Source organism: Mirounga angustirostris, unplaced genomic scaffold (genome assembly GCF_029215605.1).
Source record: "Mirounga angustirostris isolate CCGP_5_RB_7025 unplaced genomic scaffold, mMirAng1.0.hap1 SCAF_3, whole genome shotgun sequence".
Classification (NCBI taxonomy): domain Eukaryota; kingdom Metazoa; phylum Chordata; class Mammalia; order Carnivora; family Phocidae; genus Mirounga; species Mirounga angustirostris.
Window position 1 is genome coordinate 12,611,242 of NW_026991711.1, and position 24,153 is coordinate 12,635,394.

Genomic DNA, 24,153 nt, shown 5'->3' on the forward strand with positions numbered 1-24,153 from the left:
AGGCCTTCCTTGTCTGTCCAATCAAAAATGGCTCACTCTGGGGGTGCCTGGCTGGCTCAGTCGGTAGAACATGTGACTCCTGATCTCAGCGTTGTAAGTTTGAGCCCCATGTTGGGTATGGAGATGACTTAAAAATAGAATCTTTAAGGGGCGCCTGGGTCGCTCAGTTGGTTAAGCGTCTGCCTTCGGTTCAGGTCATGATCCCAGGATCCTGGGATTGAGCCCCGGGTTGGGCTCCCCACTCGGCGGAGAGCCTGCTTCTCCCTCTCCCTCTGCCTGCCCCTCTGGTCACTTGTGCTCTCTCTCTCTCTCTCTCTCTGTCAAATAAATAAATAAATAATCTTTAAAAACAAAAGAGAGGGGCGCCTGGGTGGCTCAGTCGTTAAGCGTCTGCCTTCAGCTCAGGTCATGATCCCAGGGTCCTGGGATCGAGCCCCGCATCGGGCTCCTTGCTCTGTGGGATGCCTGCTTCTCCCTCTCCCACTCCCCCTGCTTGTGTTCCCTCTCTCGTTGTGTCTCTCTCTGTCAAATAAATAAATAATCTTTAAAAAATAAAATAAAATAAAAACAAAAGAGAATCTTTAAAATTGCTCACTGTGAAAAAAATAAAATAAAATTGCTCACTGTGTACAACCATCTCCATGATCATTCTTTATCCTTACTCTGCTTTGTTTTTCTTCAATGCACTTATCACCACTCGATGTGTTAGATATTTGTTTATTAGAATATAAACTCCACAAGAGCATAGATTTTGTTATGTTTACTGCAGTATCTCCGTCCCTTGATCAGAGTCTGACTGAGGCATGCACAGTTCATAACTGTTAATGAGTAAATGGAATTCACATTTCATCTATAATTATATGACCTCCGTAGACTGTGAGTTCCTAATGATATGATTACATATTATTTCCAGCCACTGGCTCACCACCTGGAAGGTAAAATCACTATAAATGAAGTTCTTTAAATATACCTCCCTCACGAGGGGGGTGGGGGGATGGGTTACCCTGGTGATGGGTATTAAAGAGGGCAAGTACTGAATGGAGCACCGGGTGTTATATGCAAACAATGAATCATGGAACACTACATCAAAAACTAATGATGTAGTGTATGGTGATTAACATAACATAATAATAAAAAAATATAAAAAATAAATAAATATACCTCCCTCACATTGAAACTATAGGATCATAGACCCAAAATGAATCTTAAAAGGTATTCTGGCCTATAACCATGCCTTCAGAGAAGACCACACTTAATACTTATTCTATTTTGAAAGGCCACCTGGGAAGGAGAATCTAGTATTTTCTTTGTTTAACAACTAGTTATAGGAGATTTTTTTCTTAAGTCAAATCTAAATCCAATTTGCTTTTTATTCTAGGATTAGAAGAATTTTCATAAATAAAACCGGTCAGTTATATGTCAATTATACCTCAATTTTAAACAAAAACAACTGTTCAGTATTTTTTTCTTTTTTTTCCCTCTTTGATTTCCTTTTTCATAAGGAATTCATAATCATTGTAGAAAAAAACAAAGAAATAAATTATCCATAACACTCAAAGATAACCTATAGAAATAGCCTCTCATATTTACATGTGTGTATACACATATATTAATAAATATTTTATTGACATATAATATACAGAAAAAAGTACGCAAATCAAAAACAGCTTGATAAATAATTCAAAGTGTAATGACCAGTGTAACTACAACTCAGGTCAAGAAATAACCCCCTCATTCCCACAATTAATCATTATTCATTTTATCCTCTCAGATTTAACCACTTTGGATGTCTAACACTGTAGATTAGTTTCATTTGTTTTTAAACTTCATATAAGTGGAACCATATAGTAATCCATATGTGCAGTATTCTTTTATATCTGCCTTCTTTTATTCAACTTTATGTTTTGAGCTTCAGTATGTACACACACACACACACCATTTCTCTTTATTAAATCTATCTTCAGTTGTGTTTGATCAGCTCTTAAACTCATTAAATTTTTTTTAAAGATTTTTTATTTATTTGACAGAGACATAGTAAGAGAGGGAACACAGCAGGGGGGGTGGGAGGGGGAGAAGCAGGCTTCCCGCCGAACAGGGAGCCCAATGCGGGGCTCAATCCCAGGACCCTGAGACCATGACCTGAGCCGAAGACAGACGCTTAATGACTGAGCCACCCAGGTGCCCCAAAACTCATTAAATTTTTAAGAATTTCAGTTATATATTTTATTTCTAGGATTTTCATTAGATTCTTTTTAATTTTTTAATTATCATTATTTTTTAGAGAGATAGAGAACACATGCATGCAAGCAGGATAGGGAGTGGCAGAGGGAGAGGGAAAGAGAGAATCTTAAACAGGCTCCATGCCCAGTACAGAGCCTGATGCAGGGCTCTATCTTATGACCCTGAGATCATGACCTGAGCTGAAATCAAGAGTCAGATGCTTAACCGATTGAGCCATTTGATTCTTTTTTACAGTTTCCATTTTCCTGGAAAATTCTCCATCTTGTCATTTAATTTCTTGTTATATTCATATTCAGTCATATTTATTTTAATGTTCCTTCTGATTACTTAGATATCTCCTATGATTATGTTTCTATTATATATTCTTTCTCTCAGTCTTCTGTCCTGTCTTGCTTTCTTGTATGTCTTGTTATATTGTGTAAGTTCTATTTCACTATGCCTGGTTATTTTTTATTAAGCACCATACATTGCTTATAAAAAAATGTACAGATGGTTTGAGACTCTAGATGATGGTACCTTCCTCCAGAAAGGATTAAAGTTTACTTCTGGCATAGCACAAAGCTAGGACAGATTGTCTTAGTCTAACTTATTGAGCTGATTTGAAGCTAGACTTATTCTTTGTGAGAGTTAGTCTATTTCTTTTTTTTTTTTTTAAGATTTTATTTATTTATTTGAGAGAGAGAATGAGAGAGAGAGAGCAGGAGAGGGGGGAGGGTCAGAGGGAGAAGCAGACTCCCTGCTGAGCAGGGAGCCCGATGCGGGACTCGATCCTGGGACTCCAGGATCATGACCTGAGCTGAAGGCAGTCGCTTAACCAACTGAGCCACCCAGGCGCCCCTATTTATTTTTTTTTTAAGTAGGCTCCACATCCAGTGTGGAGCCCAATGAAGGGCTTCAACTCATGACCCTGAGATCAAGACCCGAGCTGAAATCAAGAATCAGACACTTAACTAACTGAGCCGCCCAGGGACCCTGAGAGTTAGTCTATTTCTGATTCACCTTCATTTTTAGGATGTGGTGCTCTGTGGTCCCAGTTAAAAGTCTGGGTTTGTCAGAACTTCTCTTCTTTAGCACTGAAATCACAACTTGGCTTACCTGGCCCTATGGAAGTGCCAAACCTCTGTTTTGCTCTTTTGCCACTCAATTGTCTCTTTCAAATAGGCAATTGCCTCAGGGAGGAGAGCAGCCCCACAGGCCGGCTCCACCTCTTGTGCCTTCCCTCTCTTCTGGATCTTGGCTCCACAAATTGCCTTGCTAACTCTCTGATAACTTCAAACACTTTTTTTTAATTTATTAATTTGTCTATTAATTAATTCATCTACCTTTTCTAGTCATACTTAATGACATTGTTCTGAAATAATCTAGGCCAGAATTCAGCCATTGCCAGAAGCAGAATTTTACATATACTCTAATGAAAAACATTATTATCATATGCATGCATGTCTTTTTTTTTTTTTTAAGATTTTATTTATTTATTTGACAGAGACACAGCGAGAGAGGGAACACAAGCAGGGGGAGTGGGAGAGGGAGAAGCAGGCTTCCTGCGGAGCAAGGAGCCCGATGCAGGGCTCCATCCCAGGACCCTGGGATCATGACCTGAGCCGAAGGCAGATGCTTAACTGACTGAACCACCCAGGTGCCCCATTTTTAAGTACTTTCTAAATAATAGATTTTTAATTTTTAAACTTACCTGTTTCTGACGTGCATAAACAAATATTTATTATATGATTCTTCTACATTTCCACACCAGAAACACTCTTGGGATCAAAAGGGAAAAAAATAAACTTCGATCCTGACCTTAAGGAGCTCATGATTCTTCATAGGTATTTTTTTTTAAGATTTTATTTTTAAGTAATCTCTATACCCAACGTGGAGCTTGAACTCACAACCTTGAGATTAAGAATTGCATGCTCCACCAGCTGAGCCAGCCGGGCGCCCCTGTTCATGGGTATTCTTGGTATGGCTTAGTTTTCATTGTGAAGGTCCATTGGTAATGTTCCCCAAGAGCCTGAATTCTCCCTATATAAACTTGCTTCCTTGTGCTCTCACCAGTTATATATGTATTTTGTACCCTGCCTTATTTTTAATTACAATTATGTATTAAGGGCTTATTTACAATCCATAGTCCAGGATAGCTCCTTGGTCTCTTTCTGTCATCTCTACATATCCAGGTAGTATAGCTATACTTTATTTTTCCTCCTTTGTGTACTTCCCTAAACTTGCCCTGTTTGAACTCTATTCAGTGGTCCGACCACTCACCCAACCAAGGTCACTCATCTAGATCAGGGGTCAACAAACTACTGGGCAGGGTGCCAATGTGCCTTACCAGCTGGGTTTATAAGCAAGGTTTCCTCTCTGCTTACTTGAATGCATATTGTCTGTAGCTACTTTGTTGATACAATAGTGAAGTTGAGTAGCTGTGATAGAGATCACCTGCTCCACAAACCTAAAATACTGATTCTCCTGCCCTTCACAGGAAGTTTGCCAGTCCTTGATCCTTAACAACTCTGTAAGATGCCGAACTTAATACGAAAGATTTCCCCAGTGCCAGAAAAAGTACCTGTTCAGAACAAACCTCTAATTCCCCAACTCCAGTGGGCATAGGGCTCTGTCTTCTCAGTGTGACTTTATTTAGGTTATAGGCACCCATAAAAAACTGTCTTCTGTCCCTGGGATCATGACCTGAGCTGAAGGCAGGAGCTTAACCGACTGAGCCACGCAGGCATCCCCTGTCCCAGGATTCCGATGGGATGATTCTGTCCCTCCCACTGCTCTAGCCAGTCAGAATCCTCCCTATGAATTCTAGCAGAACTATCATGAAGGATGCTCCCTTTCATCTGGGCTCTTAAGCCTTTGGGATGATGAGGGCCTAAGGCTGACATAATCATCCTGCTCTCCTATGGAAAGAGCCTGTCTGGCAGGTAATGCAAGCAGGAGCCAATGAGCCCAAATATCAAGACACACAGAGTCCTGATTACCTTCTTCGAATCCCCAAATTGAGTTGTCAGCAGCTAGCTTCACCTTTTACAATTTTACTCTTCAAACTTGACGTGACTGGCTTCTAAATACTGGCTTTCCCAGTTAAGTGAGATAAATTACTCTTTTTGTTTAAGATAATTTGAATTGGGTTTCTGTTGCGTGAAACCAACAGAGTCCAGACAAGTATAAGCCTGGATTATACTGAAACACAAGTTGTGAGAGAGAAGAATTGTCATGGGTGAGACAGAATGGAAGACAGGGGGAGTTCCTGGTTCCTAACACCATGGTTCCCAAACTCTGCCTCAAGGTGCCCTGACTACTGCAGAGAGTTCACAGAGGTAGCACAGGATAGTTTACATTTTCTAGAAATACAACAGTATTAAGCATCTGTCAGACACCATACTGACAGGTGGTCCACAGTTTCAACGTTAGATCATGCTACATTCTTTTCAATGATGTCATATATCAGCAAAGCAACTGCTTATATTTTGGCAGCTGCTATGATAAAAAAAAAATCAATGTGTAACAAGAATTGAAGAATTGAAGAAATATGTCCAATCTCATTCTAAGGTCTGAGAAGTTGTATGGGGTCCAACAGGAACATATGTCCCCTTAGCATATAACTGTGATTACTTAAGAATTAAACTAATAGATTATTTTCTTATTTTTTTAAAAAAATTTTTAGAGCGAGGGAGAGAGAGAGCATAAGCAGGGAGGGGAGAGGGAGAGAGAGAATCCTAAGCAAGCTCCACACTCAGTGTGGAGTCCAACTCTGGGCTTAATCTCATGACCCTGAGATAATGACCTGAGTTGAAATCAAGAGTTGGATGCTTTTTTTTTTTTTTTTTTAAAGATTTTATTTATTTATTTGACAGAGAGAGACACAGCAAGAGAGGGAACACAAGCAGGGGGAGTGGGAGAGAGAGAAGCAGGCTTCCTGCTGAGCAGGGAGCCCGATGCGGGGCTCAATCCCAGGACCCTGGGATCATGACCTGAGCCGAAGGCAGACGCTTAACGACTGGGCCACCCAGGCACCCCAAGAGTTGGATGCTTAACTTACTGAGCCACTCAGAGGCCCCAGATTATTTTCTACTTTACAGCATTATTTTTTCAAAGGGCTACTAAGCTATTAAGACAGAAATACTAAGTTCTTGTACCTAGCTTCTTAGTTAATTGGACTATTAGGTATTTCTTTTGGCTCAGGTTTGCTATGAAAAATTACTGAGATATTAAGGGTACTGGGAAGGAGAAAATTTGGTATCTCTGCACTTAAGACCATCTCCAGGACCTCAAATCCTCACCAACGGGAGGTGGGCTGCTAAAACAGTGCACCCTCCGGAAAGGCCAGCCTCCACATATTCCTTTCCAGTGTGGCCATGGAAGGCCACAGAACATGGAGAACTTTTCAGAGAACAGAGGAAAGTACAATCTCAGTGGCTGACCCAGGTCCTCCCCCAAGTGCTTCACTTTCTGGGAAGATAGCATGTATATTATGGACTGATGATGACACCTGCTTATTTTTCTTTCCCTTTCTTTTCAGGTGAGAGTTTTTAAGGTGGTTATCAAAAATTTTTTCCCATATTCAACACAATAAGGATGCTAACATTTACCATATAGATACACAGCAGATTGTTGACCGGTGAAAAGCTATATCCAGACTTGACAAAGAGGAATACATATTATCCAGAGCCTCCAGAGTAGGAATGGATGACCTAACTAGAAGGCACTTGAACTTGACTTGCTTTGGAGAAGCGATAAGTACATGGATGGTTATACATGAGCTGGCTCTATTATGTTGGGGCGGGGGGTGCACAAAAGAGTGTTTGTTTGTGTATGTGGGCATGCACATGTGCTGGACAGCCAAAGGGTGGACTGTATCGATCAGGCCAGGAGTCTCCTTTCCATCGGGCAACTGTCTCTTCCACATTGCACACTGTCTGGACTAGACTGTTCCATCCCTGTGTCTTTTTGCCCTCTGGTCACAAGAACGTACACACACAAATTTGAGTTCCTCCACTAGCTTTGTTTATGACATTGGCTAAGAAGAACTTACTCTCTTCTCTCTGGGATGACAAAGACATGTAGAGAGACTCCTGGCACCTCATCTAGGAAACCCACATGAGGATAAGGGTAAGCAGAGGCCAGCAGGGAAGACAGGCAGAGAAAGGCAGAGCTCTGATTTTATCACTGATTTATCCAAGCCTCGTCCAGGAAGCTTGGATTTCCATCGTGGAGCTAAAATTTCCCTTTTGTGGTTATGAAGGGTTGAGCTAGGTTTCCGTCACTTGTTCAAAGAGCACTGACTAATAGTAATCACTGACATAGCTTCATAGGAAATGAAATAAAACTAGGCTGGAAAATCAAGGTATGAAACTACATGCTTATCTTTTTTTCAGGTGAATTCTTGATGATAGGGTTGTGTCAGGTCAGTATTTTCATAAGGATTCCAAGCATAGTTGGCTGTGTGCATTCTGGAACCAATGCCTACAACTCCCAGGCACATTTTACCTTTGGGTGGTTATACAGTGTTCCTTAAGCACATAATTCCCTAGATCTCCTTGAAGTGAAAATTAAAATTGCTTTTTACAATTTGTCTTCCTTGTCAGAAAACAGGGCCAAGGGCTTTTAAGAAGGGGAGCTACAGTTCTGAGACTGTGGGATGGATGACATCACCCTTCTGGGGATGATTTCATTTATGCCCTTTCTGGACACATCTGAAAGCAAACCCAGCCTAAGGAGGGAAGGAAATCTACACACACGGCACTTGATGAGTCTTTGTGTACTGAAGCCTTTATGAGCTGATTGGCAGGGTCAAGTGGCCACTGTTCAGAGGGTGACAAGCTCTGTTAATTGGCTTTTTGCCAGGCAAAATTGCACATGAGAATTTTTCTAGTGAGCCTGTTCTAACACACCCTGCTAAACAGCCTAAACTTCCCTGGTGTGAGCCCCTAGAACATGCCAGAAACAGAGAACAAAAAGCCCCTTCCTGTTGCAGGCTCAGCCCCAGACCATCCTGGTAAATTGCACCTCCAAGTGCAGTGATACTCAGGGCCGGAGGAGACACTGGGGAGAAAGAAAGACTTTATTAAAGTATAACCTTTTGGCTGAAATGAGTATTTATGACTCTTGAAGTACTCCCTGGAAAATATTCCGAACTCTTTTCTGGCAGATTCTGCCACGTATTTCAGATGATTTCTTCTAACTGGAAACGCTTTACCAAGGAAATACGTGTTTCTGTTCCCTGCTTCTGCTCTGTGTTGTCCAGTGGTTGGAGATTAATGCTCTAGTTTCTATATGAGAAGTTTAGGGACTACGCCCACGGAAATATGAAGCAATGCCTATTAGCATAAATGTGAAATGTGACGTGTGTAGAACGGTCCACAGGCCTTGGGAGAGGAGAAAGGAAGCTCTCACTCATGGAGCCGAGCCTGGAGGAACCAGATAAAGCAGGTGGCCAGAACCGCATGGGCAGTGAAAGGGGTGTGTTAAGGGCTGATGGGTGCCCCACCCCCATTCCTATGTTGAAGTCTTACCCCTCAGTATCTCCGCATGTGACTGCAGTCAGTGGCAGACAGGGTCGTTAAAATGAAGTCATGAGGGTGAGCCCTAATCCAATATAGCAGGTGTCCTGATAGAAAGAAATCAGGGCACACACATATGCACACACACACAGAAGACCGATGTGCAGGACACAGGGAGAGAACGGCCATCTACAAGTCAAGGAGCGAAGCCTCAGCAGAATCCACCTTGTTGACACCTTGATCTCGGACGTCCAGCCTCCATCACTGTGAAGAAATACGTTTCTGTTAAGCCACCCAGCCCATGGGACTTTTTCACGGCAGCCCCAGGAGACAAATGTAGGGTGCGGCCCCAAACTGACTTATAGTCATGTTGCTATAAGAGCTTGATCTCCCAGCTCCACGCCCACTGGATGAAACTTCCTTTGCACCAATGCTGCCGGATCTCTTCCCAGGGCTCTAGCATATATTTTCTCGCTGTCATGTCATCCAACTATGACTAGCCATGCCTCTTTATACCAATCTTAATAATGTCTTCCTCTTTTGTGTCTTCACCTGCTGAACATGTGTAGAAATTTGTCAAGCCTTCTGTTAGGTACTTATCCAAGCTACTCATATTTCTCTCTTTAAAGTTCACCATCTAAGTCCCTTTCTTTAATCTGTAAATTTAAATTGCTAATGTGCCCCTTGTCTAGCTGCTCTTTATAAAGTGGCATTTGGGGGTGTTTATCTTTTCAACTCAGAAGGAGAAGTGAAGGGACTGATTGTTGAATTCTTGTTTTCAGCTGCGCTCTTTGAGCTCTGCTGAGACTACTCACTGGCTTAGGGGGAGTCAATAACCAAGGGCTCTGTATTCTGAAGGGCCCCAAATAGGGGCATGGAAATCTCCTTTATGGTCCTGAATATGTGTCAGAGCACAATTCATTGCCCAATTGTTATCCTTAAGTCAACACAAAAGACAAAGAGGGCCAGGGGATGAAAATAATTCCCTGGGTTAGTAAGTATCTCCATGGAGACCAGCAAATGCATAATCTCTATGGAGACCCTCAAAATCTCTCCTTCTGAAATTATAATAGTATATGATCTCTTGTAATAATATGTTGAGGGTGGAGAGGAAGTGACAAGAGGAAGAGGATGAGAGGATAATCCTCTTCTTTCCTTAGCGGAAATTAGAGCTGTTGCAACTCTAAATTTAATCAATCGTGTTACAGTAAAATTCTGAAGTTAGGATCCTGGGAGATGGTTTCTCTAGGATGGGAGAAGAGGCACCTGAGGAGTGCCAGTGTTTACAGACCCAACACTGAGCCAGATGTCTGAAATGTAGTTGGCATCCGAAAAATGTGTTAATGGATGAATGGAGGCAATGAGCAATTGGGCAGGATCTCATCCTGGGCTCAGGCTGTGTCAATCATCTGCTCTGTTGAAACAAAGAGAGAGGGCCACTGCCCTGGGGATACTGGGTAATGTCCGTATATGACTGAGTGGGACCATGAACTCCTATTTTGCTTCTTTCTTCTCTTTCAAGGAGAATTGTGCTCAGTGGTATAAATATGGTCAAAGGAGGAAATGAAGTTCAGTCACAGTGAGGAGATAAACAGGGAAAATAATAGGGAAAAATGAATAGGGAAAGAGACCAACTACTGAATGCAAATCACTGTTTCCAGATCAGTTGTATCCCATTATAATCTACATGTTCGTAGCCTCACTAGCTTCTGGATATGAAGTGGGATTCTGGTTACTTTTTATACAAGATTATTATGGTCCAAGGCCACCCCTCCCCCCCATGGCTTATTTGTTGGAAATAAGCTCATGCAATGTGGGCCCCATGAGTTTCCAATGGCAATGCCTCCGATCAGTGCCCAAACATTTCTGTCCACTTGTCCTGTTTCTTGCTGCCCTGTTATTGCCTGACTGCTAACCCTAAAGAGTTTTAGCGTGATGGTCTCTATTGGTTGATTACAGACTGAAAAAAATCACCTTTAATTCCAGGGATAGCCACTGCTAAATCTTGGTGTACATACTTCCAGGTTTTTCTCTGGTTATGCATAACACATATAACATTATATAGATATGTAAATGATATATTTAAATATAACTTCATATATAGGAAGTAGTTTGAGATCAGGCTATACATTTGTACACTGTGTCTTCTCCCTTAACAATGTATAATGAAAATACTTTTCCGTGTTACTAAATATTGTAATACATCATCATTTTTAATGACTACGTAGTACTCACTGTATAAATATACTATCATTTACTTAACAATCTCTGTTAAATTTTTAATCTGTTCCTAGTTTTCCCACAATTATAGCTATCCCTGCACTGCATCTTTTTGTATCCATTCTTGAGCCCCTCTTAGTCCTAACCTTAGGCCATGTTACTGCAAGGAGACTTTCTGGGTTGAAGATTATGAACATTTTAAAGATGCATGCTCTTGCTTGTTTTGCTGTTCATCTCTTTATGTACCCATTTATTAGGGACACAAAGCTCACACAAGATGGTGAACTCTTAGGTATCAGGGTTCATGCTTTTCTTAACTTTGTATTTGCCACATTCTCTTCACAGTACTTGGGGGAGGCAGGGCTTCCCGACTCAGTGATACCATAAAGGTATCTGAAGGTATCCGGGACTTTGAGGAAAAACATGCACGTTTCCAAAGGGAAAGTGGGGATTAATTTTTAGCACCCCACTCCTCGTCTGATCCAGAGCACTAGAGGGAACAGAAATTCTCAGGATACAGTGACCCCTCGGAGTATAAACACCCCTTACGTCGCTGGCGGACTTTGAGAGTTTCCTCCAATTGTTTATGATCTCTGGGCCACTCGCGTTCGTTCTGTACGTCCAACCTCACGCAGCACGGATGACTGCCTGGTCCCAACAACCCGAGGTGCAGCACATCAGTCAGTGGCTGTTACTGTCACCGTCAAATGAAATACTTTCTGGGGCTTCTTTCCTCTGTAGTCAGTCGGAGAAGAGGTGACTCAAAAGTAAAGGCAGTACTGGTCCCCAGAGGGGGCCTGGAGCTTTTGCGGACAGCCGAGATGCCGAGAGAGGGCCGGGGATAAGTCTAGACACGGTTTCCTTCGATTGTCTTCCCTTCCTCCTTGCCCACCCTCCACGCCCCCCTCCCCCATTTTCCCCTTTCTTCTGGGTGGACGCTCCCGCCTGGGTCTGGAGCCCGGAGATGGTGGGGTTCAGCCCCCTCACTGCTTAGCTGAGCCTTCCAAGTGGGGCTGTTTTCAAGCAGCAAAAACACTGGGAATGAACAGCTCTCGACCTCTCCCCTCCCGGTTTCCTCCTAGGGTTGGCTGGAAACTGCACCCGGACACCGAAGAAGCTCCGCCCTGGTAGTTTTGAACTGGCCACAGACCGAGGACCCTCTGGGCACTCTCCCTCCCGAGGTCTCCCCGCCCCAGACTCTGCCCTCGGGGAGGTCGCCTGGAGCCCATTTCCCTGGGGACAGATGGAGCGGGGTGGGCTTGCTTGGACCAGGAAGATGGCAGAGTTCAGAGTTGGCGCTCACCGCTCCCTCGTCGCCCGGGCCCCCTGCGCGCCGGACCCGGGCCGGGAGTGCGCGGGGTGGGTGGGTGGCGAGATAGGGGGGAGGCGGATTAGGCAAGCGGCCCGGCCCCAGCGCCCACTCAGTCCCCTCCTCCCTACGCCGGGCGCCGGGGCCGAGGCCCCCTCCCCGCACTCGTGCGCCGGCCTCCTCCCGGCCCCGCTCGGCCGGCAGGGAGCGGGGGGCAGCCGGCGGGAGGCGCTCGGACCCCCGCCAGGACCCCCGCCCGCCCGGCAGGCGGCGGCGCTGGCTGCGGCCTAGGGCGCCGGGCGGCCGCGAGCCTCCTCCCCCTCCCGGAAGCGCGGGGCGGGGTCCCCGGCCGGGCCGCGGGGGCGGGAGCGGGGGCCGGGCCGGGGCGGGGCGCGCTGGGCTCGGCGCTCGCGGGCTCGGCGGGCTGTGCGCGCCCACTCCGGCTCCAGGCGGCCAGCGCGCGCGGGCCCAGGCCGCCGGGCTCCAGCCGAGCAGCGGCGGTAGCGGCGGTAGCGGCAGCGGCAGCGGCAGCTCGCGGCGAGTCCCCGCGCCCCTCGCAGCCCCTCCCCGGCGCGGCGCATGGAGACGCGGCCCGCAGCCCGCCGCTGAGCCCGCCGCCCGGCCCGGGACCCGCCGGGGCTGGGGTGGCCTCAGACTCCGACCGGCCCCCGCCGAAGCCGGACTCGGGCTTGGCCGGCCGCCCCCGCCGCCCCCAGGGCTGCGCGCGGCCCGCGGGCCTCGTCGCCCGCGCGGATCGCCGCGGCCCGGCCGTCCCGTCCCAGGAAGTGGCCGTCCTGACCGCCATGGCTCACTCCCCGGTGCAGTCGGGCCTGCCCGGCATGCAGGTAAGCAAGAGCCGGGCCGCGAGGGGAGGGAGGGATGCGCGGGCCGGGCGGAAGCGGGGAACTTGGCGGTGTAAACACGGGCCCCCCCTGCACGCTGCCCCTTCCGGGGTCGCGCGGGCCTCCCGCGCGGCGCTCCAGCCCCCAGGGCGCCCCTGCCCGGCGCCGCGGCCCGGGGCTCGGGGGGTGGGGGTGGGCGTACGGCTGCGGGGGCGCGGCCTGGAGGCGCCCTCGCCGGCCGGGAGCCGCGGTGGTCTGGCAGGGGTGTGGGGGAGGCGGCCGCCTCGCCCTCCCCGCCGCCCTCCCCGCACGACGCCTGCCGAGCTGCAGGCCCGGCGCCGGCCCGCTCCCCGGGAGAAGTGATGGGGGCAAATGCCCTTGGAGGCCCCGACCGGGGCTCGGGGCCCGGCGTGCGGGCGGGGGGCGGTCGAGGCCCCGTTCCCCCGCGAGCAGGCGATAAAGTTGAGAGGCCGGAGGGGAGCCCCGGGCGCGCCCCGACTCGTCCTGGGCCCGGCCGGGCGGAGGAGGCAGGGCGGGGTGAGGGAAGGTGTAACCGCCAGCCCCACTTCCAGCGCATTTGCTCCGCGCCTTTCCTTCTGGTGCCAACTGAGGGGAAAGTGCGAGCGTGTCAACCTTCTGGAAGGAGGGAATCAGTCGGACAGCATGTACTCCAGTGTCCCGAGCCGAGGTTGACCCGCCCGATCTAGGGACACTGGGCTTTCACTTGGACACTTGATTGGATCCAGACGAGTTCCTTCCAAGTAAACCTCCCGTTGATAACTTTGTGGCATCTTGGCTTACCAGTGACTTTTGGGGCGGGGGGGAGTTGAATTTCAAATGTGCGTGCTAGCATTAAAGTTTTTTCGCCTTTGGGGACTGTTTTTAGCCCTTTGGAAAACAAAACCACTTGGCTCTGGTTAATTTGTCGTATTTGTTAAGCGCACAAATGGTGGCAAAATAATTAGGATTAAAATCTCACGGTGCAGTTAAGAGGATGTCTCTAAAGTTTTGCTGTCCCAGTTTAGTTGAGCGAGTGAACATAAAGAGCTTTAAAAAAACAACCCCGGTATCCAAGTGGATTATTTGTTGTTTTACAGACATCAGCGAGCTCACTTTTTTCTTCTTCCCTTGCTCTTTAGGGCTGAGAAGTGCAGTGTTTGGACCTGGCATCTTAGGGGCTGAGACTTGAATCTGCCCCGTCTTCTGTGGCAGATCATCCCACCCCACCCCACCTCACCTCACCTTATCTTTTTTTTTTTTAACCATAAAAAGAAAGCTGGGCTTCATTATTCAGGTTTGAAATCTAGAAAAATAGGAACACAAAGCTACCAAAATTTTATCCTGAGGGTTTTTTTTTTTTTTTTTAAAGGAGTAACAGTCAAAGTTAGTATCTTGAGTGTACTTGAAGAAAACTGCCCTTGAATCTCATCTAAAGAGCTTTTAAACTCAACACACATTTAAAACCTAAGCTTCTGCTGACTGCTAGGTAAAAATCAGATGTGGTTTCTTGGTATTTCTTAAAGTTCCTCCTTCGCGTTGGTTTGAATGGAGAGGCAGGAAGGCACGGTGAACTGGGTGAAAGATGATTCCTGAGCGGAGAGCAAGAAGGATCTCTTGAGTTGAACATTTTTTCTTTCATCAGTATTTCCTTTAGACTGACTTATACCGTGTTAATCAGGTTGTAATCTAGGACAGATGCCTCACTTAGAGGTTACGGTGGAGGTATAAGGCCTTTGTGGAAAGTGAATCAGTTTGAGGAGGTACTTAAAGCCCTGTTGGCTGGTGCCCTGAAGTCAGTATCAGTTGGTCACCTGGTGGTGGTGTCTGTTCTCAACATTTTTTGTCCTCACTTTTTTTTTTGGTCATCAAGAGGGTGGGTCAAAAATCTTAGGAAGAGGAGGTAAATTTCCATTTCAAGGGAACTGTTTTTGTTTGGTTGAGACCACCAGATTTTCAGCTGTCACAGGTTTGGGGGGCTGTAAAAGGTGGCTTTGACCATTCCTGTCTTTAAGTCCATCTACAAACTGTGTAATCGTGCTTAGTATGCTATTTGGGGAAGAACATTCCTTTCCTCTCCCTTCTCCCGAAAAGAAAAACAACAAGCACATTTATTTTTCTTCTTTGAATTAACAGTTGTTACTGGCCCGGGAGGCTTTCCTCAAAGTGGATTTAAATTAAATGAAAGGCATACCTGCTTTTGACTGTAATCTAGGATAAAACAAGAGAGACGTGCTAACCCTTCTGTGCCCTGTCCTGATACCTTTGTCCCCCCCTCCCTTTTTTTGTTCCCCTCTCTCATCTTCTGAACAGGGCTTATAAGGAGTTGGGGTAAAGATTTCGAGAAAGACAGCAGAGTGAATTCAGGCAGCCTGAATTTAAGTATCAAAGATATTTAAAAAGTAAGCCTGAAAGGACATCTTAGTATAAACACCATTTTTCGTTGTGTCGCAAATCATTTTTATGCCTCTAGATTTTTACTGGTACCTCTGGAGGCAGAGATATTATTTATGCTGTCTTCTGGATGTGAAAGCCAACAGAGACTAATTGAACTGACCAAGGACAGGGAGTATATTAGCTGGCAAGCGTGTGATTTGAAACCAGAACTTTCCTGTCTCCCAGACTATGCTTCTACTTACCATGCTGCCCTGTTGTTTTATTATTAACTTTTACAAACATTAAAGGTTTTTTTTTCCTTTCCAGTTTGGGTTTGCTGAAGAAATACGAAAAATTAGGAATATGAGATTGATATTTTATTTGATCAGGAACCATTATTGAAAATTTATGTGCCAGATCCTAGGTGAGGGGTGGAAGACATCCGAATGAGTTAATATTTGTAATAAATGTTTAATGAAGGTTGCCAGGGGCCTTTCCTTTTTTACCTCCCACATCCCAGTTTCTTACTAGCATGGGGAGAAAATAAAAAGTCATGAACTGAATGTAGTAACTACAAATAGACATAAAGAAATTAGGTTGATTTGTGGAAGTATGTACTCCGTGTCCTTGGACATTTGTTGTTTCAATCAGTTTAATTCAGATTTGAAGAAAAGCAAGCTTCAGTTGGTGGTAGGAACACTAGCCAGCTTTTAGTTTGCGAAAATTGTAATTTAAAAAGAATTAGATTTTGGTTTATAAATTTCTCTTGCAGATTTTTATCAGTCACACCTAAGCTTCCAAGGTTTTTTGGTTTGTGACCCGTGTAAGAAGTATATTTTACATCAAGATCTGAAACAAAAGTTTCAGGAGACAGCCCTGATCCTTACCACTTGTGATGCCCTGATGTTGTGTCATGTATTTTATTTAAAAAAAAAAAAAGGAGGTGGTCGCAACACTAAATTGATTTTTACAGCTGACTGGTTTGACCCAAGTTTGAAAAATACTGAATTAGGTATGCCACATGTGTAGGACAGCTGAGTGAGTTAGCATGTTTTGAGGATGTCCTTAATTTAGGATATTTTCCTATTTGAAAGTACAGGCAGTTTACAGGAATAGCTGGGAAACTTAGTTTCTACTTGGTAAGTCATCCTGCCCCCTCTCTCCCTCTGCATTGATCTAGTTGGTTGGAGAGACCAACCTTTGCTGAGAATGCCCCTTTAAGTTGGGATAGCGAGAAGGACATTGAACAGCCAGTTTGGACATGTTGGGAGCTTTCCTCAAGTGCTCTTGCTTACCCTGGGGAAACCTGTGTGCACTTGAGAATCTGGGAAATGAAGGAAAACAGAAGGACAGCTGCATTTAATTGTGGCTTCAGTGCTCTTGCATTTTTTTTTTCTTGTTAGTGTCACATTGCCATAGTTTTTTTTTTCCTGTTTCCATGGAAGAGACCTCTCCATGTTCAGCGTGTTGCTGTCTGCACCCTGCGGAAAGGTTGGCGTCATGTTATGGTGTGTGGACGTTCAGGGTATTTGTGAGATGGAGGTTCTGAAGGCACCTTGAGGGAAATGCTTTAGTGTGGAATGGGGTCTAGGGTCTTAGAACGTTGGACGAGATGGGGAGCCCACATGCACGCAGCACGTTTCTCTGTGGAGTGTGGTGCCAGGACCTGTGAGGGGTGGGTGAGAACCTCCCTGGGCCATGTGCTCAGGAAGTCAGCAGCCCAGTGAGAGCTGATCTCAAAGGGGTTGGAAAGCAGGTTCATGTGGGGCTAGCCTGGACCCCAGGGCTGGAGAGGCAGCAGGGGCTGGGGAAGGGGGCCAGCTCTGGCTGGGGTAGGGAAGCGCTGAGTGTCTTGAATTTTAGGGGTCCTGCTTCCCTGCTGTAGGTGGAAGGAGTTGGATTCTGGGGCATGCTGGCAGTGAGAGGAACCCCAGGCTGGTGAGAGGAGGGGCAGACAAGACTGAGTGGTTGGAAGTTCAGGTATCAGCCGGATAGCCAAGGTGGACTTTTTTCTTTTTAAAGATTTTTTATTTTCAAGTAATCTCCACCCAACGTGGGGCTCCAGCTCACAACCCCGAGATCGAGAGTTGCATGCTCCATCGACCGAGCCTACCAGGCGCCCCTCAAGGTGGACTTTCTAGCAAGATTGACTTCAAACGTTGGTAATTTGAACTCTCAGCGAACATTTAACAGTCTTTTTTTACGATCTCCAATCTCCCCTGCTTTTGACCCTTTTTGTTGTTCTATGCTAAGAGTAATAACGAAAATAAAGGCACGGTTTTCTGTTACTGTTAGTTGCCTAAGTATTTTATTTAATAGCCATTTCAATACTTCATATTCCCTCTTTTCTTCTGTCCCCAACATTTAACAATGTTAATAATTTGTCTTGCTTAAAAATGTATTTTGGGGGGGCAGTGTTATAAGACGATTTTTTTTTTTTAAGATTTTATTTATTTATTTGCAAGAGAGAGAGAATGAGAGAGAGCACGAGAGGGAGGAGGGTCAGAGGGAGAAGCAGACTCCCCGCCGAGCAGGGAGCCCGATGTGGGACTCGATCCCGGGACCCCAGGATCATGACCTGAGCCGAAGGCAGTCGCTTAACCGACTGAGCCACCCAGGCGCCCAAGACGATTCTTATAAATTATTAAAAATATAACTTGGAGTTGTCTAGGACATTTTGGTTGTAATCCCAGCTATGGGAATGTTCCTGGTGGTATTTCACCGAGAACCAAATGACCTTCAAGTAGAAATTGGTCAGGTTAGATTTTTCTAGGCTGCTAAAATAGCACAGTGTCCCCTCAGAGTAGTTATGGGCAAGTGGCAGCCATCTTTGCTTTCTCGTTCCTGTATGTGATGTAACTTCTGCGCTCCTCTTTGCCCTGTTCCAATGTGTAGAGCTGAGCTTGCTTCCTGCAAGTGGACATTGCTTTTCAGTTGAATGGTATTTCTAGGACCTTGGTACAAGATGTAGTGTGAGGAGTAACTGAAGAAATGAGCCTGTTGGCAGTTGCTGCTTCTTTCTAGAGTATTTTTTACAGACAGGCTGAGGCTGGGGTCAAGGAGTCAGAGGATCTCTTGAGAAACATGCCACTTGGCGCTCCATTTGGGAGCCATCTCCCAGTGATTCAGAGTTGCCTGCTTAGGAATACGGTACATGCAGGAAACGGACCACACCCAACCTACCCTTTTGTGGCTTTTTTTTTTAATGCTTTAGCTCAGCATTGTTATCATTCATAGAACCTTGTAACAGGAGTGCGTGCAGGAAATAGAGGTCGCACTGTTATCTCTGTGTCTCTTTAGGGTCAGCTGCTATCCTTGGACCAGTCATTTCCCATAATTCATGTTTCTGCGGTACAATATGTTTAAAACTAGTGCCAAGTGCTTTGGGAAAAAGAAAAACAGCTAATAGAACACCTGACTCCTGGAGTGAGTATGGAGTTTCCTAATCCTAAATGGCTGCCTGGTTTCCAAGGTTCAGATTAAGAAATATAAAGCAGGATGTACCTTTGCTTGCTACAAAGTATACAAACACCTCAGATTGAGGATTACCCCTGGGAACAGCACTCTTGACTTCAGAGACCTTCCATTATGTTTTCTCGAGGGTTGTTGTTTTCCTGAGGGTTCATGGCCAGTACAAGGAACCTTATCTGTGCAGCGCCCACTGGTATCTGAATAAATTGTGGGAACATTTGGAGTTTTGTATTAATGCTTATGAAATATGTAGCGGGTGTTTATCTTCCTATTATTTTAAGCTTCTTCCTATTTTTAAACAGATTTTTAGGCCCTGAGATTTGAAATGACCGTATAGGTCCAGATTCTTTGTTTTATTTTTAATTATTTAGGATTTTTGTTTAGTTTTTATTTGAAAGGTTGAACACATGATTTCAAGAGTCCCATGGCCTTATAAGGTTTGTTTGGAAGGATAGCAGTGACTTGCCCCTTGCCTCCCATGTCCTGCTCCCCAAAGGCAGCCCCTTTGATCTCTGTTAGCTGATTGATGTTATTTCCACTTTGTGTATGAAGAACATTTAAAACTTGCTGCTACTTTGTTTCTGGTTTCAGGCATTATCTGTGGACTTTGGACTCTGAAGAGGAAGCTTTGGTTCTTGCCTCCTCCAGGCACATGTCCCTCTGTTCCCTCTCCCCAGCATAGTTACATTGTGACTTTGGTTACATGTGTGTGTACACGTTAGTGTGGCCGTCACGCAACTAGGCCGTCACGCAACTAAGCCCGTGCCTATATGCCCAGCCCGGCCGTTAGCGAACCGGGGTAACTTTGCAAATCTTCTCTGAAAGTTTTTTTTTTTCTTAATAACGTAATTGCCTTAGTTTGGGCTGCCAGAACAACATACCATACATAGACTAGGTAGCTTAAACGATAAACATTTATTTGTCGCAGTCCTGGAGCCTGGCAAGATCAAGGCTCTGGAAGGTTCTGTGTCTGCTCAGGGTAACTTCCTGGGTCATGGATGGTCTGCTACATGGCAGAGAGGTGAGGGAGCCCTGTAGGCTCTCTAAGGGTACTTGTCTCAATCCTGAGGGCTCCACTTTCATGATCTAATCACCCCCAAAGGCCCCACCTCCTAATACCAATCCCATAGGGAACTGGGTCTCAACATAGGAATTTTGGGAGGACACAGACATTCGGTCTGTAGCAGTCTTTATAGCTTATTCAGCCAAAACTCACACAAGTTGTTGAAACCTTTTCCAAAGCTCAGGTAGAGATCCATGTGACCTTTTTGGAGAAGTCTTCCTGTGAGCCCGCTGAGCCGCTCCCGTGTGGACTGGCAGTCATCCGCACTTGGTGCTCTGCTCACAGCCTGTTTTCTTTGGCCCTCAAATGTGGGACTCGTGCTGCTCTGGACCACCTCTTTTCTCTGTCTCCCATCATTGTCTGTCTGGGTTCACACTCTTGTGTTAATGAAGCATATCTTGCAGTGCCTTCCTGTGGCTAAGGTACATGGGAGATAGGTTTTTTGAGGTCATGGATATCTGAACATTTCTTTTCCTCTCGATTAATATTTTGGCATGGGATATAGTCACAGGGCGGAAATTATTTTCCTCCAGGATTTTGAAGGCATTTCTCCACTTTTTTAGCTTTCAGTCGTTGCCGGCGAAGGCTGCCGTGCCACACCAATACTGGATTCTGTGTGTGTGAGCTGTTTTGTTCTTCCTGAACCGAATAGGATCGGAATTTTTTCTCTGGGACCTCAGTTTTCACAATGACATGTCATGATGCAGGTCTGTTTTTTGTGACAGGTACTCAGTAAGCCCATTTAATCAGGCAGCTCAGGTCTTTTCTGTGTTCTTCCTTTCTTAAAGTATTACTTGGATGTTGGACCTTCTCTTGAGGACTGGTCCTCAAATAGTTTTACCCTTTTAAACCTATTTCCTACCTGTCTTTTTTATTTGGCTTTCTGGAAGATGGTCTCAGTTTTTTCTTCCAGCTCTTCTAATGAGTGTTTCTGCTCTTATTTTTTAAATTCTAAGAGCTCTTTTTGGTTCTCTGAATGTTCTTTTATTGTTGAAATATTTGCTCTTACCTCCCTGGATATGTTAACTGCAGTTATGTTTCTTTCCTTCAGAATAGATTCTCTTCCTCCAAGTCCCTTTCTCTCCTCCTATTGGTCATGATCTTTCTTTCTAATGCTAGAGGCCACCCTTGAATGTCTGCTCTTAAGAGTGGGGGCAACCAAGCTGGTTGGAAATCTGCCCTTGATTGGAGCTTTTTAAACCTCAATGATACCAGGTGCTTCTACCAGATGGGAGAGGTGAGGAATAGCTGATGTCCATTTCTTTCAGCTTTTTATACATTTCCCCTTCCTGGAGAAGCCTCTGACCAGCTCTGGTCTGGACCCCTTATTGTCTACAGCTCGTGCTCCGGGCTGACCCCTCCTCCCTTCTGCAGCCTGAAGCCTGATGCCCACAGAGCGCCGGATGGACGGGAAGGACTGACCCCCATATTTCTGCCCACTTCTGGAAGTTCATTGCTTTTGGTCTTCTCTCCCCTCCTGGTAGGCAGAGGTTTAACCTTTTAAGAGAACTCCATTTGCTTATGGTTTATTGGGATTTCAGGATTGTCCAGAGTAGGTGCTTATGCTCAGTATGCTTCCTACCTGGAAGTCCTTCTCTTCAGGTGTTACAGATGAGTGAATAGAATGATTACAATTTGAATTCCAAGGTCAGAACTTCTCCAAGTGCCCTAGCGTGGTGAAGGACTCCTGAGGCCCTTGTCGTCTTCAGGAGATTGTGCCTTCTGTTTTCTCTCCGATAGTCAACGACAATATAAATATATGCCTGTTTTTTCCATATCTCTAACAGTGACCTCCACTTCCCTAACTTGAGCTGAGAACCTGCTTTTCTCCGTTCTATGTCTCATTTTCTAGTCTCAAAATCGTGTGGGCACAGAACCCTTTCTTGCAGCCTTGTAGTATCTCTTTGGAGAAATGTTTTCTTCAGTTGATGTATGTTTTGGGGGCCCAGCCCCTGGCCTGGAATTGAGTGTGTGCTTCTTGGGAGGGTGGGGGCAGCATCAGTCCCGGCTGCTGGTTCTGTGGTCAGCACAGGACCTGGGCGCAGATGCACAGCAGATGTCGGAGAGCTTGCCAGGGTGTTCAGGTGGACACGTGGTGGAGCCAGGTGGCCGTGTGTTGGGGGCTGTGCGCTGTGGACTGAGCCCCGTGGCTTGGGGGTCTCCGCACGCCCCATGCTGTGCACGGCCTTGTGCGTGGCCTAGCGCTGCTCCATAAATACTCGGTGTTTATGAACCAGCGGCTCAGGTGTGTATCTAAACAGGTAAGGCTGCTCTTGTGGGATGTGACCTTAAAATGATTTCCTACTTAGGAACAAAGTACTTTTTTTGGGTAGAAATTTAGAGTGATAAATCATTAAGTGAAAATGAAAGATAATCCAGAACTTGGGGGACTAGGCATTGGTTAGCAGTTATTTTAGGCACCATTTCGTAGGATAACTTTAGAGTTCTGTGCAGTGTGGTTACAGTTGTTAAATTGCTACCTGAACTCCCGATGAACTGAGAGCCAGCTGAAGAAAGGTATTGTTTGAACATCCTGTGAGCTTCCTTATGTTTGATGCACTTCATTGTACCAAATGTTTCTTGAGAGGTAATTTGAAAAGAGAAAGATTGTTTTTTTTTTTGAGAAGAGAAAGATTATGTTAAGTACAAAGAGTTACTTCCTCAGTGGTTCCTCATGGTAGGCAGGTTTTCTTTTTCCTTCTTTTCTGTGTTACCTGAATAGGTAAGTGGGAGAAGTAAAGGTGCCTTTGGCTTTGCTGTATTGCTCAGTTGAGCAAATGAGTATTTGTTGCTCTTAGTGGAAGGAAGCCTTGAAGGAGTAGGACAAACTTTTATTACCTTCTTCTCAAGGGCAGGGCTCTGGTGGGCGGTTTCTGCCCTTGGGCAATCCTCGAGGCCTCTTCCCGGGGTGTAAGGGCCCTTACACCGATTTTACACCAGAGGCTTAGGAAGTGTAACCAAGGCCCCTCAGCTAGAAAACAGCCTTGCTGGGGTTAGAGCCCTGACCTCTGATGCCAACATTGGTGGTGCTCTCCCTTACACCAGAATGCCTCCCGCTGAGCCTTTCAGATCCTGCCCCTGCCCCGTCCTGGCCCACAGGGCTCCTGTGTCCCTAAGGGTCACGTTGTGCTTAAAGCCTCTGAAACCAGCCCAGTCCAGGCCTGGTACGAGATGGTATTTTGGTTTCCCACCTTTTTTTTTTTTTTTTTTTTTTCTTTTAAAGATTTATTTCCTGCTCTGGTATTATTATTATTATTTTTTTAAGATTTTATTTATTTATTCATGAGAGGCAGAGAGAGAGGCAGAGAGAGAAGCAGGCTCCCAAGGAGCAGAGAGCCCGATGCGGGACTCGATCCCAGGACCCTGGGATCATGACCTGAGCCAAAGGCAGACGCTTAACCATCTGAGCCACCCAGGCGCCTTCTGGTATTATTTTTAAGTGGCTTTCTAGAATGTAGGATTGTGGCTGTGGGGGGTGGTGACTTAGATGTTTTCCCCATTCCTGATCCCCAGTCCCTCTACTGAGCCCTTCAGCCCACCCCTAGGCTGGGAGTGGGGCCTTTGGCTGGCCCCTTGTTTATTGCCTTTCAGTTGTTGCTGGGATTAGCTGAAAAAAGTACCATAATCAAACCAGTGTTTTGTTTTTTTAAGATTTTATTTATTTATTTGACAGAGAGAGACACAGCGAGAGAGGGAACACAAGCAGGGGGAGTGGGAGAGGGAGAAGCAGGCCTCCCACTGAGCAGGGACCCCCCCACTCGGGGTTCGATCCCAGGACCCTGGGATCATGACCTGAGCCGAAGGCAGACGCTTAACGACTGAGCCACCCAGGTGCCCCAAACCAGTGGTTTTTAAGTTTTAGCATTTCTCTTCATCACCTGGAGAGCTTGATGAACTGTGGACTGCTAGGTTGTTGGTCTAGGATGGAAACTAACAAGTTTTCCCCATGTGTGTCTGCCTCAGGGACCACAATTTGAAAACCATTAAACTGGAGAACTAAAAATCCTTAAATTCCTGTTGCTCTCCACTGTGGGACACTCTATAGTGACGCCCATTTGAAAGCTCAATTGACAATCAGTGCTTGGGGGGGCGCCTGGGTGGCTCAGTTGGTTGGGCGACTGCCTTCGGCTCAGG

The 24,153-nt window shown here is 45.9% G+C and overlaps 1 protein-coding gene across 3 annotated transcripts in view; it reads left to right on the top strand.

Moving 5' to 3' along the window:
- Window positions 1-12,357: 12,357 nt before the first annotated feature.
- The window catches only part of STK24 (serine/threonine kinase 24), a 110,370-nt gene continuing 98,574 nt past the window's right edge, over window positions 12,358-24,153 (top strand). The window contains exon 1 of one of the 3 annotated variants that reach the window (XM_064585940.1): window positions 12,358-13,115. In XM_064585940.1, coding sequence (XP_064442010.1) covers window positions 13,074-13,115 — 42 coding nt within the window. In that variant the 5' untranslated portion in view covers window positions 12,358-13,073. The remainder of the gene's footprint in view (window positions 13,116-24,153) is intronic. The other 2 variants (XM_064585941.1, XM_045869630.3) reach the window with 2 other exon arrangements.